At 45.6% G+C, this 17,423-nt stretch overlaps 2 protein-coding genes across 2 annotated transcripts in view; both read right to left on the bottom strand.

Moving 5' to 3' along the window:
* Nucleotides 1-190: 190 nt before the first annotated feature.
* On the bottom strand, nucleotides 191-5,399 carry LOC123165590 (uncharacterized). Its single transcript, XM_044583263.1, has 3 exons — nucleotides 4,842-5,399; nucleotides 4,245-4,302; nucleotides 191-1,008 (listed from the first exon to the last, which is right to left on the bottom strand). Exons 1-3 carry the CDS (start codon nucleotides 5,138-5,140, stop codon nucleotides 979-981), a joined length of 387 nt encoding a protein of 128 aa, XP_044439198.1. The 5' UTR covers nucleotides 5,141-5,399; the 3' UTR covers nucleotides 191-978.
* A 5,367-nt stretch (nucleotides 5,400-10,766) lies between these two features.
* The window catches only part of LOC123165527 (uncharacterized), a 29,158-nt gene continuing 22,501 nt past the window's right edge, over nucleotides 10,767-17,423 (bottom strand). Inside the window, exon 4 of the mRNA XM_044583192.1 lies at nucleotides 10,767-11,281. Within this exon, the coding sequence (XP_044439127.1) occupies nucleotides 11,114-11,281 (168 nt within the window). The 3' untranslated portion in view covers nucleotides 10,767-11,113. The remainder of the gene's footprint in view (nucleotides 11,282-17,423) is intronic.

Here is a 17,423-nt window from a genome sequence, read left to right as displayed (position 1 = left end):
ATATCAAAAATATTATCCTATCATATCTATCAGATCTCACTCTCGTAAGTGACCGTGAAGGGATTGACAACCCCTTATCGCGTTGGTTGCGAGGATTTATTTGTATTGTGCAGATACGAAGGACTCGCGCGTAGCCTCCTACTGGATTGATACATTGGTTCTCAAAAACTGAGGAAAATACTTACGCTACTTTGCTGCAACACCCTTTCCTTTTCTAGGGAAAACCAACGCAGTGCTCAAGATGTAGCAAGGCGCGGAAGAAAATTTCCGACAGCCCCAAAAAATCGGTAATGGACAACAATACCCCTTCCAATCGATCAATTTGAAATTCAAAAAATATCGGAATCACCTCGCCCAGCGCGTCATCGCCCACCTTGCGCCCAGCTTCTCCTCGCCTAGCGTGTCGTCGCCCACCTCGCGCCCGGCTTCTCCTCACCCAGCGCGCCGCTGCCCACCTCGCGCCCAAGATCTCCTTGCTGCTCACCTGGCGCCCAACTTCTCCGCCCAGGATCTCCCGCTCACCGCCGCCCAGGATCTCGTCCTCATCGCCGCCCAGATTCCTGGTCACCGCCGGCCCCAGGACCACACCTCGCCGGCCGCCGGCCACCAGCCCCAGCGCACCTCGCCAGCACTGCCTTCCTTCTTCCCCGCGTCGTCGGCAAGGTGCAGCTAGCCTTGAGCCAGGGGAGCCAGGGGAGAAGGCCAGGAGAAGTTGAGCTCGGAAGCCGGCATAACTCCTCGCCCAGCACCTCGCTGCTCCTTGCCCAGGATCTGCGTATTCCACAACCTCCAGGCTCGGTGATCCTTGTTGGCTTCTCGCCGAAAGCCAGCCCAGCTCCTCGTCCAGCACCTTTGATGGTCCAGCTCCTCACCAACAACATCAGCAGATCTTCAACAGCAAGGAAGAAGCAGATCCTCAACATCAACAGCAGTAGATCATTGGCCCAATTTCAAGCATGGTAGTCCCAGATCTCAATTTCACTCCGCCTGAAGAAGGCAACGAAGAACCTGAAGAAGAAAGCAACAATGCTGGTCAAAATTCAGGTATAATTTCTTCTAATCTTGCATCAAATTATGCCTCGAAAGTAACAGAGAAGGGATTGCTTGAATAGTGCATATGAGGAAGCTTCATTTTGTTCACAGGTTATTCAAACAAGCAACATTTACATTTTCAACAAGCAACAGAGGTCTCCTGGACATTGTAGGGACATTTTCAGTTTTTGTCTCATTTGCTTATAGGCAACTGAACAAACTCCATGTATGTGTGTGTAAATAAACATATACTCTGACAGCATGTATGTGTGTAAGCATATACCCTAACAGCTATGAATGGAAAAGAAATTGCTGCAAGAACAGCGGTGTACCTTAAAATATTTACAGCTCATGTTTATATTTACAAGTTTATATTTACTCCTGGCGGCATATTTACCCTCACAGCTACGAATGGAAAAGAAATTGCAATGTTCGTGGCTCCGTGGCTCCGGAATATAACCTGGCGGCATATTTACCTCTTACAAGTTTGGTTTTTTGTAAGAGGAAATCCAGCAAATCTCCTTGGCTCCGGCTGGCCAGCTGGGAGTACCAATAGATGATTTGTTTGATCTAGACATGTTCTCTATTTTCTGCACGCTGCATCAGCCTGCTTCTACTCTCTGACAAATATGTAGCTGTCCAACCATGGTGCGGAGAGCGGTGCCCACCTACTGCTGATACGTGTTCATGGGACCCCTATCTCCAATTATTTGAAATGCCTTGCCCAAGCTATCAAAGAAGGGTGCACGACACTCATGCGTTAAAACAAAAATGGCTACATAAGTTTCAGTTCAGAACCATGCCAAGAGCATAGCTCCAAATATCTATTTTTAGGCCAAAATGTCCCCTTACCAGGTTACATTCACATATAGACAATTCAGTTCAGCAGGAACAAAGCCTATCTGACCAGTTTCTCTTGAACATATTTACCCTCAAAATAAGCATATACCCTGACAGCTACGAATGGAAACGAAATTGCTGCAAGTTTAGTTTAGTTTATAATCTATTTATATTTACAAGTTTTGAGGTATACAGAACTGAACAGTTTAGTTTATATTTACAAGTTTAGTTTACATTTATATTTTCAGCAAGCAGCATTTATGTTTATATTTACAGCAAGCAAAGCAAGCAATACTCCTATCCTATGGAATTGCTGTTGCTATTGTTGACCTCTTGTTTACATTTCCAACAACCAATTTGTAATATTCTTGCAATAATTAATTTAATTATTCTATTGCTATTGTAGGAGTACAAAGGCAAAGGAATTGACTCACTGATGCGCAGAGATATGCCGCTTACATGTCCTTGGAAACCCTCCATAAGAGTAGAGGAGGCAAGTTCAAGAGAACTGATAAGAAGGACGTGGCTGCAATATTTGGAGCACATGTTCGAGTTATTCAAAGAATATGGGAGACGGCAATGAAACAGAAAGGCCTTGGTCAGGAGGTGGATGTTTCAAACAAAAGAAAGGAAAATTGTGGAAGAAAATCTTATGATTATATCCTATCTCTCATTCCGACAATTCCCTTAAACAAGAGGTCAACTATTCGATCTCTAGCCAAGGCACTAGGTGTAAGCCCTACTACACTATACAAGAAGTTCAAGTTGAATAAGATAAGGAGACACTCCAACAGGGTAAAGCCGGTACTGACAGAGAAAATAAGAGAGATAGGGTGGATTTTTGCCTCTCTACGCTAGATGAGGCAACATTAGGAGATGTAAGCCCAAGTTTCAGGAGTATGCATAGTATTGTTCACATCAACGAGAAATGGTTCTCCATGACCAAGAGAAAGAGGAACTACTATCTGCTGCATGACGAAGAGGACCCAGAAAGACCTATCAAAAACTCTATTGGAAAAGTGATGTTTCTCACAGCGGTCGCAAGACCACGGTTTGATGAAGATGGGAACATGACATTCTCCGGAAAAATTGGGGTATGGCCATTCGTGAGAGTGACTGCAGCAAAAAGAAGCAAGAACAGGGAAAAAGGGACATTGGAAACAAAGCCTGTCATAGTGACGAGGGATGTGATGAGAGAGTACATTATACAGAAGGTTGTGCCAGCGATTCAAGCATTGTGGCCTGCAGATGATGATGGACAACCCATTTTTATCCAGCAAGATAACGCGAGAACACATATCCTACCTAATGATCAAGCATTCGCAGAAGCTGTGGACAAAAGTGGCCTGGACATCAGAATAATGTATCAGCCTCCAAATTCTCCGGACATGAACGCCCTGGACCTTGGGTTCTTCAGCTCGATTCAGTCGCTAACAAACTGAAAAAGTCCAAAAACTATTCCAGGGCTGATTAAAGGTGTTCAAGAGGAGTTCGATGGATATGAAGTTTCAAAACTCAACAGAGTATTCATAACTCTGCAGACTTGCATGGTTGAAGTAATGAAGAATGGTGGAGCCAATAAATACAAAATCCCGCACATGAACAAGGATAGGCTAGAAAGGCTACAACTGCTACCGCCCAGGATCTCAGTTCCTCCTGAAGTGTATGCAATGGCACTAGAGATGCTTGGACGCTGATCCTAATCCAGTTTGTTGTGTAATCTGTGTGTACTTGTTGTGTATTCTACTCCAGTTTGTTGGAGTATTTGTGTATTCCATGCTTACAAGCAAAGGAGTATGTGTTTATGTGTGAACTTGAGGTCTATAATTATTGTTGCCACAGACTATATTGTGCTATATATTGCTATATACTCCAGCTTTTTCTTGGGAGTGCTTGCTGTATATTGGAATATATACTCCAGTATTTATGGTTGGAAAAGAAGAGAACTGAATCACTTGCTATAGATAGGTTGATACCCCAGTACTCCTAGCAAGTTGCAAAACACTCCAACTAGGAGTATATTCTTTACTTGTTTGATAGGAGTATATATTCTCTGCATCAAAGAATATACACTCATAGGAAGTTCCAGATGTACTCCTAGATGCAAACTGAGATGCAAAGAGAGATGCCAAGCTCTTTACTGAATTTTTACTCCAAAAATAGGAGTATCATGCTTGCTTAACTGAACTTTTATTCAATGTACTGTTGGTGAACTACTCCAGAAAAATTCATGTCGATCAACTCATTCGGTTGGGTTAAATTATGGAGAATTTCTAACGAGATCGCATATTTAGCACAAGATATTTAAATTATGGAGTATTTCATTCAGTTGAGTAAAAGGGCAACTACTCCATCTGCAGTAAGTAGATTACCTGAACTTTGGACAGTTCATACCCATTCCAGAAGATATACTCCACCACATCTGTTAATCTGCAAGGCAAATTAGGTGGAGAGGATCAAGTGGTGAACACTAAAGTGGCCTGGACATCATTTGTCTTTGCTTGATTTTCATCCACACACACACACAATCTTTCTCCTTCACTTTTATTTCTCCAAAACAGAGGCAGAGTTGTTTTTCTTTTTTGCAGAAGCAGAGTTTGATGTGACTTACAAGTTTGTACTGTATCATCATCATATTTGTTGCTTTCAGAAGACACTTAATTTGATAACTGCCTCATCTTAGTACACACACATACAAGCAAAGCTAGCTACTCCCCTGCATTTGATTACTGAGGTGTCAATCAGTGCATGCTATGTGCGTGTGGGAGGCCGGCATGTCACTGTCGTTGTAGTACAAGGAGTCGCACCATTTGACAGATCCCTCCATCCATCATGCTTGTGAATCTGATGCTCTGAATCATATCCATGACCAGATGCATTTAACTGAAGGTGAGGTGAGAAGAGCAGAATACAGACTACAGAGGATGAAACAGATGCATTTAACTACAGCGGCTGCGGTAAATCCTCACCTCGGAGACGAGCTTCCTGCTCTGCTCTGCGATGGTTGTACGGCTCGAAGAAGGGCCCATCCGCCCATCCGCCCCTCCCCCTCCCAGCACCCCTGCCGTTGATGCTGAGGAGGAAGAGGAGCGGGAGGGTGACGGCGATGTGGGCATCGCCTGAAGCAGCAGATCCGGGCGGACGACCGGCAGCAGCAGCTCCGGGCAGGCAACCAGCAGCAGCAGCTCCGTCGCGCCGTCTTGATAGTCCAGGCCGCAGATCGAGCACCGCCACTGCAAATCAGAGAGCCGGAGGGGGGGAATCGCATTTTTAACGATGGAGTTGGTGCTGTAGAGCGCCGGCGATGCGGACGAGGGAGAGGGCGCTGACGACGCAGGCGAGGGAGAAGCTCGGGGAGAGGCGGCGCCGGCGATGCGGGCGAGCGTGCGTCAGAGAGGGAGGGATGTGGGCAAGTGTGTGAGGGAGGGGATGCGAATGTTTCGCTACCATGTCCGCGGCCGACACGGGAAAAAAAATGGAAAACACCATTCTCGTGCGCGACCGAGCGAGTGTGCACATGATTTCGCTCCGCCCCTTTACAAAAGTGAAGGGAGGGAGTATTTATTTCCTTATATCATGATGAATATTTATTATTCATGCTAGAATTGTATTAACCGAACAATTAGTACATGTGTGAATACATAGACAAACTGAGTGTCACTAGTATGCCTCTACTTAACTAGCTCGTTAATCAAAGATGGTTAAGTTTCCTACCATAGACATAGTTGTCATTTGATTAACAGGATCACATCATTGGAGAATGATGTGATTGACTTGACCCATCCGTTAGCTTAGCACGATGATCGTTTAGTTTGTTGCTATTGCTTTCTTCATGACTTATACATGTTCCTATGACTATGAGATTATGCAACTCCCGAATACCAGAGGAACACTTAGTGTGGTATCAAACGTCACAACGTAACTGGGTGATTATAAAGATGCTCTACATGTGTCTCCGAAGGTGTTTGTTAGGTTGGCATAGATCGAGATTAGGATTTGTCACTTCGTGTTTCGGAGAGGTACCTCTGGGCCCTCTCGGTAATGCACATCACTATAAGCCTTGCAAGCAATCTGACTAATGAGTTAGTCACGGCATAAAGCATTACGGAACAAGTAAAGAGACTTGCCGGTAACGAGATTGAACTAGGTATTGAGATACCGACGATCGAATCTCGGGCAAGTAACATACCCATGCCAAAGGAAACAACGTATGTTGTGGTGCGGTTTGACCGATAAAGATTTTCGTAGAATATGTAGGAACCAATATGAGCATCTAGGTTTCGCTATTGGTTATTGACCGGAGATGAGTCTCGGTCATGTCTACATAGTTCTCGAACCCGTAGGGTCCGCACGCTTAACGTTCGGTGACGATCGGTATTATGAGTTTATGTGTTTTAATATACTGAAGGTAGTTCGGAGTCCCGGATATGATCACGGACATGACGAGGAGTCTCTAAATGGTCGAGACATAAAGATTGATATATTGGATGACTATGTTTGGACATCGGAAAGGTTTGAGAGAGTTTGGGCATATACCGGAGTACCGAGGGGTTACCGAAACCCCCAGGGGAGTATATGGGCCCTAATGGGCTTTAGTGGATAGAGAGGGGCAGCCAGGGCAGGCCGCGCGCCCCTCCTCCTCTGGCCTGAATTGAACTAGGAAGGGGGGCGGCGCCCCCCTTTCCTTCCTCCCTCTCTCCCTCTTCCTTCTCTCCTAGTCCAACCAGGGAAGCCTTGTTCGATTGCGTGTAGAACCGAGGGGATTGAAGGGGTTTGAGGAGGATTTAAACCTCTTATAAGTCAAAATACATCTCAATCTTTGCCAATTCCCTCCAATCCTCTTAGGAGGAGGATTAACCGAACAAGCCCGGAAAGGGGGGAATCCTACTCCCGGTGGGAGAGTAGGACTCCTTCAGGGCGCGCCATAGAGGGCCGGCCCTCCCCCCTCCTCGACTCCTTTATATACGAGGGAGGGGGCACCCCATAGACACACAAGTTGATCATTGATCTCTTAGCCGTGTGCGGTTGCCCCCTCCACCATAATTCACCTCGGTCATATCGTTGCAGTGCTTAGGCGAAGCCCTGCGCCGGTAGCTTCATCATCACCGTCATCACGCCGTCGTGCTGACGAAGCTCTCCCTCGACACTCAGCTGGATCGAGAGTTCGTGAGACGTCACCAAGCCGAACGTGTGCAGATCGTGGAGGTGTCTTACTTTTGGTACTAGGATCGGTCGGATCATGAAGACGTATGACTACATCAACCGCGTTGTCATAACGCTTCCGCTTACGGTCTACGAGGATACGTGGACTACACTCTCCCCTCTCGTTGCTATGCATCACCATGATCTTGCGTGTGCGTAGGAAATTTTTTAAAATTACTGCGTTCCCCAACACTTATATGACTCATAAGAAACTTCTTTCTTCTATATCATGAAACAATAGATAGAAACTAATTTAAATTCACTGAATTTCCATCATTTTTTTCAGGTATGACTCAAGAATTTTCCTTCTTCAATATGTTAGCAACTACAAAGGTCTCGGAGTGGAGGGTTTCTCTAATGTAAGTACCTACCAGTTTCTACAATTAAGGCACTTCTTTTCCTTTTTGGTCAATCTTCAGAACATAACCAAATTTAAACTGCAATTTATTTCATAAAATGAAGGACCATCTACAAGCTCTACGTGAGAAATTTCTTTTTGAGATTGTGACTTGCAAGGACAATGAAATTTAGCTGCCATTCGTAACGTCTTTCCTGCAGAGACATGTAAGTTCTCTAGTTCTTTTCACCCAACAACACGAGAGAAATATCACTTTTGCTAGGCCTTGCCCTTTGTATTGATCGGTGCATTAATTTCCTTTAATAACATTTATTCTTCAATAGGTTTCCGCATATTCAAGTCAAGCTTAGAAAGCTAATCATATTTCGTTCCGCATATGAACTCAGCTTAGGTAACTTCATGATCTTCCCTGCAAAAAAAAAACTTCATGGTCTGCAGTTTCTGCACTAAATAATACTCCCTCCGTCCCAAAATAAGTGTCTTCAGCTTAGTACAACTTTGTTCTAAAGGTAGTACAAAGTTGAGACACTTACTTTGGGACAGAGGGAGTAATGGATAGTGTAACTGTTTTCACCTAAAGAATTCCAGTGCACAAATTTTTTGCACTTGTATTTTCCTTGGTAGGAAGATGTATCACCATATTTCTTTTTTCCTAAACATTTTACCCATCCAACTTTTTTTCCCCAGTTCAAACTAACATTTTATCCCTTTTATTCTGAATGGTCTCATCGCTATTATTACTTTCAACTTCAAGGGAAATTCCACTGCAAGAAAAGTATTCAGTTGAAAGAAATACTTCCATGGGAAAATGTTACCTTATTGATTCATTTTTATGATTTTCACACTGCCCAAGTGATACTTTCTTGCTTACTTTTAGTTGTAAAGAAGGTTAAAAACAGATGAATCAGTTTGTAAACAGGCTTTGTGTACTGTTTAGATACATTTTTATGGTTTTTTTCACGGTGCCACAGTGATACTTTATTGGTTAATGGCAGTTCCAAAGAAGGTTTAAACAGCAGAACAAGTTTGTAAAGAAGCTCTAACCTTTTCTTACTGTTTGAAAAGTTCAAACAGCATAATACTTTCTTTTATGTACTGTAAAGAAGCTCTAAGCTTTTACATGCCGATGAAGCAGCAGAAACAGCAGAAACATAAAAACAAATCAATGAAACAGTTCGAACCAGATAAACACCCGCGCTAACAAAAGAAACATGCACCAAGCAGCCCACTTAGCCCGCGAACGAAGAGCCATTTGCGAAAGCGCAGCAACTTGACGCAGAATGCATCACATAGGACCTGTAAGAATATTTTATGTGGCCAATGTAAATAATAGTGTGATTTTTATTAAAGGTTCTAATATGATGGTTGCTAGAAATAATAGATTAAAGTCTGGGTTTTAATTCCCTCTTTTCTCACTCTGTTAGTCTTCACAAATTAGAGTGTATGTGTGTACGTGTGGCAAAGTCACATACCTAATGCATGTACGTGTGTTAGTGCTAGTGCATGGATGGTTTGACCAATCAGGCGCACATGCATGGACTAGTGAGAGCAGAGTGCATGTGCCTGTTCGGTAAAAGACGCAGCTGCTGCTCGCGTGTGTTTGAGGACAGTGAGACGCACTGTTCACAAGAGTCTTGAGGCACTACACAAATTAATCGGTGCGTGAGGAAACCGCTGCGTACTCCAAAAAAAATTGTTTGATTCAACCTCTGATGAAGATGACGGAAAAAAAATTGTTTGATTCAACGGGACACATAACTTTCATGTTGGGCATCTTTTCATTTGAGGCCATCTTAAAGATGTTTTGTGCAAGCCAAAACCTGGTGTAAGACAAATCATTACACAATCACAGGATGAGTTGAAGACTGGACAGTCCTAGCTAGATGGGTAATGCTCAGTAGATAATTTTACTTGCACAGCCACTGCCAGCTGGTTCCATATTTTAACTTCTCAGCGTGCTTGCAGCTTATTGGACACCAGCCGCGTTCATGCTTGAACAGACATATATATAGCAGTTAATTATTCTAGACCTCCTGTGTTTTACAAATATAGGGTATAAAAAATATTAGCCACATCTTCATGTTTAAAGCAGCGATTATCTTCTTACTGACCAGGCATGAGGTGGGATCTTGTAAAAACAAGAGCTTTGCTCTGCACATATCACACATTATCTCCTCCTCCCTAGCCACCCCTCCTCCTCCCTCCTCCCTAGCCGCCCCTCCTCCTCTTCCCTGCCTCGCCGCCGCCTGAGGCAGCCGCCGGGCAAGCCCGGGGCGCCAAGGATGGTGGCGGCGGGGCCTCGGTTGCCCTGCCTCTGCGTGGGAAACCCCGGATCTGGAGCGGCGGCTTCATTGGCAAGGCACGGCCGGCTAGCAGTCGTGCGGGCGGTGGATCTGGCGTCCCGCCCGCGCGGGCGGCGGGATCCGGTGGTCGTTGGCTGCCGGCGGCGGTTTCTGCGGTGGCCGGTGCGCGCGATCTGGCACCTCCCCTCCTTTCCTGTTTGGCGTGCGGGCCAACCTCGTCGGGCCGCGCTTCCTTGGGTCGCCGGTTCTGTACAGAAGGCGCTGCTGGTGTCGGGGATCTAGTTCGGGAGAAATCCCTGGTCGGCCATGGCCGGCCGCGTCGACGGCGACGCCTGAGGGCGCCGTTCCCCTCCTTTGAGGCGTCGGCATGGACTGATCCCCTCACTTCCCCTTCCCCTAGGTCTCCCGGGCGAAAGCCCTAACTTTGTTGGGCGGCGACGGCGCTCACGACGCCGTTCCCTTCTTGAATGCGCCGCTTTGGAAACCTTGGGGCTGGGTGGCGCTTGTGAGTGGTGGGCGATGGCGGCGGTGCGGCCCTATCCTAGCATGGATCTGCGTCCGTTGCTTGGACATGGACTCATGCGTAGGTGGAGGTCGTCGTTTGGCGTCATGGTGGCGTCGATGGCGGAGGCACATACCAAGGTTGGCACCTCAATCTGCTCTAAAGATGGACTAGTGGAAGATGGCGGCGACAACACATGTGAGTGCGTCAGACCGGTTTGTGCCCCGGACCCGATATGTGGCTCGGTCGGGGCCTCCGGCTTTAAATGTTAGGCTTAGGTGAGAGGTCTGGGTATTTGGCCCAGGTTGCACCCCTTCATCATACGGATTGGAGTAGCGGCAGATGTTGCCAAGATGACGGATTCAGGCATATTGTTATACTACTTTGTAAGGTCCTCAAGAATAATCAATAAAATAGCCGTATGCATCTCCCAAATGCAGAGGCCGGGGGTCATCATTTTTTTCTAAAAAAAAAACATATCACACGTTATGGTGTATTTATTCTGCGTCTCCTGTGTTTACAAAGGGCATATCAAAATATTGCTGGCAGCTTACTGTCCAAAGCAGTGATTTTATTCGTCAGGGAACCACTTTAATCATCTATTCCTCTTCACTATTTGGATGGTACAAAACCTTACTGCAGAGGCTTATGACGCTTCTATAGCTTCTGTTTCGGCAAATGAAATCAGGGGTTTTATTGCCGCCTGCAAGTGTTTCAGCTTTTATATTTTGAAATGCTAAAAAAAACTAACATTAGATTTTTAGGCATAGCAAATCAAACGTTTTTCATGACAAATTATGTTTGCCGAGGGTGGTAAGTTTAGTTGCCATCCTTGCGCCAACGTAAATTGCCATAAAAACATTCGATTTGCCGTGCCTAAAAATCTGATGTTCCATTGATATTCGGGTCCCTTATATTTGCATAATCTGGAGCTGAACTGGAAGATATAGCAGTTTCCTGGCCTAAGAAGTCCTGCTTGTCATCTAATATCCTACTTGCTTCCCCAATTGCAAGGATTAGCTCAAGTTGCTTTTCTTGTTGTTCCTGCAAGATATATTAACGGGAGACTTCAACAAAAGGTGAAAGAAAAATATAACTCCATACAGGGAAATGCATGAAGAATGAAAAAGCACCCGAGAAAACATTACAGTCCTTAAGAGTTAGTGTCACATGCGATGACTGGTACCGGTCCTAAGACAGATGAACTTCATTGCTACCAGTCTTAAGACCGATGAGCGTGACAATGTTTGGGGTACTCCCTCCGTTCGGAATTACTTGTCTTGGAAATGGATGTATCTAGAACTAAAATACGTCTAGATACATCCATTTTCGCGACAAGTAGTTCTAGATACATTCATTTCCGCGACAAGTAATTCCGAACGGAGGGAGTACATCTCAGAGGAGCGAGGATTGGCTGCCCATGGTGTCGGCAATGAGAGAAGGTTGGGGACGAGGATTGGATTTTTACTAATTATTTTCCTTCAACAGATAATCTGTATGACAACATTAGCTATGGTTATCCCTCAGATAGTGGTATGGGCAGTGATATGGACGCCACTTGTTTTTTTTAGCCTTCTTAAGGCATTTGTTAAATCTTACCTGTCTAAGGTATATTTCAATTTCGTTATTACTTTTATCTTGAACACAAGACCTTTGTATGTGTTCATTAGTTAAATTTGACTCGTTGGAGTCGTTGTATATATATTAACTTGTACGCCCCGGCCATTCAAACCACGATCGAACTCGCTCATTAAGAAAGTGACCACGTCCCAACCCACAGTTTCCACCTGATGGTAAAAGACTCTTGCACATATATGTAACCATGTCCTTACTATCCTAACCCACAAGTTCCTTCAACTAGTAAAATTGACTAATAAATTATAAAAAAATATAAAAGCATTTAGATCACTAAACGCTTTTATATTTCTTTTGGAGCTTTTTCAACGAGTGAGTTGACTAGAAATTATAAAGAAATATAAGAGCGTTTAGTGATCACTTTACTAGTCAATTTAACCGTGCTATATATAGTACCCCCTCCGTAAAGAAATAGGTAATTTTGGAGTTTTTTGGCTTTTGATGAATCAATATAACCTATTTAAGCTTCAAAAACCATAAAAGCTTCAAAAGCACATATTTAGGAGCTTTTATAGCTTTTTGGCCAAAGTGGAAAAGTTGCAAAAGCAGAAGCAAAAGCCCAAACAAAAATGGCCTAGAGATATTACATATTTACTATTACATATTATCTGAAATTTTATTAACAATGTCCATGCATTTACCCAAAAAGGCTTTCACCTCGCTTTATATATAAAGCAACGATTAAGAACCCGGTACAAACGCCCGCCACCACAAGACATACACACCCAAGACAGGATACATAGGCGTTGAGCACAGCCACACCACCCCTGGCACTACAAGAGCAACCGGGGGCTTCAACCATGAATACGCCACCGCGAAGAGATGAAGCAGCATACGACGAATCGTGGGCTCCAAGGCGACGACTTCAAGAAGGTTATGACACCTAAGCGCCGCCACCGCCCGATCCGAGGATCAAAGTTTGCCCTGGAGCAACACGAGGGCAATGAGAGCCAGGACGACGCCTTCAAGAAGGGAACGAGCTTCGCCGCCGCCGGTCCGTTCGAAGATAGAACATGTTTTCACCCTGGCCAACACTCACCGCCACCGAACGCCACAACCCGGCCACCACGACACGGCTATGGCCACCGGGCAACACCAAGCCACAGGATGTGCCCATGAGCACCACGCTACCACCACCAGGGCCGCCGCGCCGGCATCCAAGACCTTGACACCACCTCACCCGAGACCCGCCGCTACCCCAACCAAAGAGACGAGCGGAAAGGCCCCGCCTTTCGCACCCCTGGGCGGCCCCCAGCGTCGAGACCCTATAGGCCGGCCAAAACTAGCCTCCATCGACCCATCCTGCAGCACCGGGCGCAAGACGAGCTCGGTCCTGCCGCCGGGCGCGAGACGAGCTCGGTCCTGCAGCACCGGATGCGAGACGAGCGATGGACCGCAACTAGGAGAAGGCCAACCCTTCGACAAAAGTAGCACCCGAACAACGAGAAGAGATATCAAAGGCCGACAGAAGCCGCCTACGGACGAGTCGACGCTAGTACAAGCCAGCCGCCGCCGCAGCCGACCTGCAAAGCTACCGTGGAGCCATCCACGGCCGGAGCAGCAGCAGCCACACCGGGCCACTGCCCAACCCGCGCCACCCGGCGAGCTCCAAGCGTTGGAGTCGTCGGGCACGCACCGCCACCACGCCGCTACTACCCCCACCCAACAGCGAAGAGGAAACAGCCGACTGTGACCCAAGCCATGCGCAGCCCGTGGCACCAGGGAGACCGCCGACAGCACCAAACGTTGCCCGTCTCCGCCCCAAGCCACCCCACCACCACCGCCACCACAGCGCGGCCCCTACCTACATCAGGGACAAGCCAGCCATGGTCGATGCCGCCCACAGCCCCCGTCGAAGGACGAGCCACCGGCACCGGATCTGGCCCGTGTCGCCCCACGCGCCACCACCTGATGGGGAGGACACACCGCAGCCGCCGCGCGCCGTCCAGGCCCCAGGGCGCTGTCAGGCCGCGCAGCCGCCGCCCCGTGCTCCCAACGCCGCGCCGCCGAGCCCGCGGCCACCCGACTCCCCTGCGTTGTCCCGCGCCAGCCACTGACCACGCCGAGGGGAAGAAGCTCCCCGCCGCCACCTACGTCGGTCGGGCTTTGCCCAACGACGCCTAACGGCAGCAGTAGGGGAGAGAGGCCGGGAGGAGGGGACAGTGCGGAGGCGGCTAGGGTTGCCCCCAAGGACGATTGCGGGAGCGGCTCGGGGGAGGGGGGAGATGCACTAGCCTCTACCATGTCCATGCATCTATGGTAAAGAAGTTACTAACTGTATGTCCATGTGCAGTAAGGCCGTTAGGAAAAAAACGCGAAAAGACACTCGCTGTCACTCATCAAGCACCGCACCGTTTTCGAAACTGCTTTTAAACCGTGAAGAATCTCGAAAAGTGTTCAACATGGCGAAGTTGCACCTAATCCATAGCTTTCCAACGGTACATGACACACCTCATTCCCACAAACAGTTTAAAAATTAAATAAATAACAGTATAAAAAAACCGCGTGCAGTTTTTTGCAACGAAAAGTTCACTCGTCTCAGTATTGCAGTATTCTTACTTCAAAAATGTCGTGCACTTGCGTTGAGCATGCAGTTCGAAAATGTTAGCGCAATATAATTCTGCTAATATTAGCAAATATATATATATATATATAAAACAAATGTTTCCTACCACCAGTGATAGTTACCTTCACGTGAGTTTTGTATGTTGTATGCAGTATCTATCAAAACCGAAAGTATATATACGTGTAATATGTACTCCCTCCGTTCCAAAATAAGTGACTCAAATTTGTATTAACTTTGTACTAAAGTTAGTACAAAGTTGAGTCACTTATTTTGAGACGGAGGGAGTAGTATATAAGAATATCTGGATAATATATATACTACTCTTTAGGTAGTATGTACTATTTTTTTAGTACATTGTTTTATGTCTACAAATATGAAGGTATTCTCAAAATATACAAAAAAACTATGGATTTACATGCAATTTTTTCGTCTATGTTCCTTTAAAATATTTTAGATATAGTATATGAACATATTTAGAATCATAAAGTAGTATATAGTATCACATAATAGTATATGGGACATGTGGGATAACTGCCCCTGGGTGGCCTACGCTCCGGTCTAATTAGGTGGGCGGGTCGCACACAGAAGTAGGTCTCTCCACCGCTGCTAAATAGTTGAGGGTAAAGGTGTTTAAACAAAATAGTAACGGGATTTAATTTGGTTACGATCGATGCTCACGTGCTCCACGACATCCCGCTTCTAAGGTCGCTAATCATTGTTAGTAATGGGTATAGAATAGATGGTAATGCCCATATACACTAGCCACTAGTGTATAGTAACTGCATTACTATTTCGGGTCCTTGGTGTTACGGCTGGCAGTGCCTAGTAATTACATTGCTATATGGTATAATTCATGGAAATCGTTTAAAATAACCTGAAATCTAAAAAGTGCGTACGGACTATTTGATGAAAACGAGCGGCGGGCTCTCACACAAACATGTATGTAGTTTCGTGGTCCAAGTTTTGTCTTTAATCATGACATGACAAGTACTAAGGCTGCTGCCAATGCATGGGTGCTTAGATGAGGTGCTAAGCATATTAAATAGCTTAGCAACTATACTCCCCAATGCATAGGTGCTTAGCTTATTGTTGCTAAGCTTGCTTCATTTAATGATTTAGCAACTAAAGCTCTTCATGTATTGGTGGGTTTCCTTCCTTTAAATGTTTTGCCTAGGTTCACGCGCCTAGCATTGGTTCTTTCTGGGGTCACCACACTCATCTCTCTCCTCTTAAATAACTTGCCACATCAAATTTTTTGCCTACGTGGAAGGCTTAGCACCTGTACAAGGTGGAGCATTGGGAGAGGCCTAATAGGATGGGCACATGGCAAAGTCAGCGCATTAATTTCATGTTTGTTGGATGTGCATATGCATTTATTCAAGTTTACAAATTTTCAAAAAGTCATATCTTTCAAACCGTGCGTCGGAATTCAGATCCGTTTTCACCGTTGAAATCCTCGCGACGAGATCTTCGAAACTAGATCCCGCATGGATATGTTTTGACGAATTTTTTTTTATGCCAACTTTGATACTATATTGTGCAATTCTATTACTACGTAGTGTAATTTTAGTACAACATGGTGCAACTTTTTTCAAAACCATTTTGTAAAGCTACATGATCGAAATTTTTATGAGATTTGCAACTTAGCCGCCATGACAACCATTTTTAGTGATGTGCAACTAGTCTACTACCCGATCAACTACCTAGTAGTCAATGTGCAATCCTCCCATTCCCTATTCATGGATGATATAGGTTTTCACTGCTGTCATACCATGCCCCACTTACCTTATCAGCTATATGTGCAACTTACTCTGTTGTTTCTAACTTCGTAGTAGTCAATGGGCAACTCCTTCCCCTCCATACTTGTCGATATTTAGTTTTAGTTAGCGGAGGCAATAGGCGAAGTTGCACATAATCTGCTAGGCAGTTGGCTGGGGCAGCAGAGAAAGTTGCACATCTCACCGACATGAATTTGTTGGATGGTGAAAAACTGCACATTCATAAGACAATGAGGGTAGAGAAAAGTTGTCTATAGGTGAGACCCTAAAGATGCACATCTCACTAGTTGGGGTGGGTGGGAAGAGATGCTAGCAATGGAAACTACATACCCACGGGTACGGGAAAAAGTTGCACATCGGCCATTAGATAGTTGGCTGGGACAGTTTTCGTAGTTGCACATCCACTACTTGGCAGTTGACCGAGGTAGCAAACAGCAAAAAACTGCATTCCAACTATAGGGAAAAAGTTGCACATCGACTACAAAGAAGTTGACCTGGGCAGCAGACGAAATTGCACATCTCAATTGATAGTGGGTAGTTTGAGGTGAGGTGCCATCAATAAAAATGGACATCCATGGATAGAGAGAAAAGTTGTACATCGACTATTAAGTAGTTGCACATCAACAATTGCACAGTTGCACAGAATGGAGACAAAATTGCACAAACTTTTTTTATCGAAACATACTCATGTGGGATCTAGTTTCAAAGAGCACATCGCGAGGATTTCAACGGTGAAATCGGATCTTAATTTCGATATTCGATTCAAAAGTTATGACTTTTCTAAAATTACAAAATGGACTTTTTCAGTTTTGTTTAAACACGTTGTATGGTCTTTGTCTTTTTCCTATTAGGAGGACAAAATATTTTCTAGTCTGTTTGATTAGGACAAAAATATACTTAAAAAAGGAGGACAGCCCTGGAGTGCTACCGAGCAAACGGCCGCTCGACAGACACGTCCTTAAAATAAACCGGCTGATCAACGCGCTCCGTAAGTCGCCTTTAACGCTCGCCACGCGTATGGTGGGCCCAACGAGGCGCTTATCTCTCCTTCTCCCTTATCCTTTCATTCCCTTATCTCTTTCCTGCAAGCGTTGAGCCACTCGTTTCTTCTCCTCGTTTTTCTTCTTCCTGCGACACAACACAGCCATGGCAGCGCCATCGCCACCGGTGCCGCCACCGCTCGCGTTTCTGCTATGCCTGCTCCTAC

The sequence above is a fragment of the Triticum aestivum genome, chromosome 7D (genome assembly GCF_018294505.1).
Source record: "Triticum aestivum cultivar Chinese Spring chromosome 7D, IWGSC CS RefSeq v2.1, whole genome shotgun sequence".
NCBI classification, from domain to species: Eukaryota; Viridiplantae; Streptophyta; class Magnoliopsida; order Poales; family Poaceae; genus Triticum; species Triticum aestivum.
The sequence above is the reverse complement of the archived record's forward strand: the minus strand, read 5'-3'. Positions and strand labels throughout refer to the sequence as shown.

Excerpts from the sequence above, each read along its gene's own strand:
- LOC123165590 (XM_044583263.1), bottom strand. The coding sequence starts at position 5,140 with ATGCGATTCCCCCCCTCCGGCTCTCTGATTTGCAGTGGCGGTGCTCGA. Across the intron at positions 4,303-4,841 it reads GCAGGAAGCTCGTCTCCGAG|ATTAACAGATGTGGTGGAGT; the intron begins GTGAGGATTTAC and ends TTTGCCTTGCAG. Across the intron at positions 1,009-4,244 it reads ATGAACTGTCCAAAGTTCAG|GTTCTTCGTTGCCTTCTTCA; the intron begins GTAATCTACTTA and ends TTTCTTCTTCAG.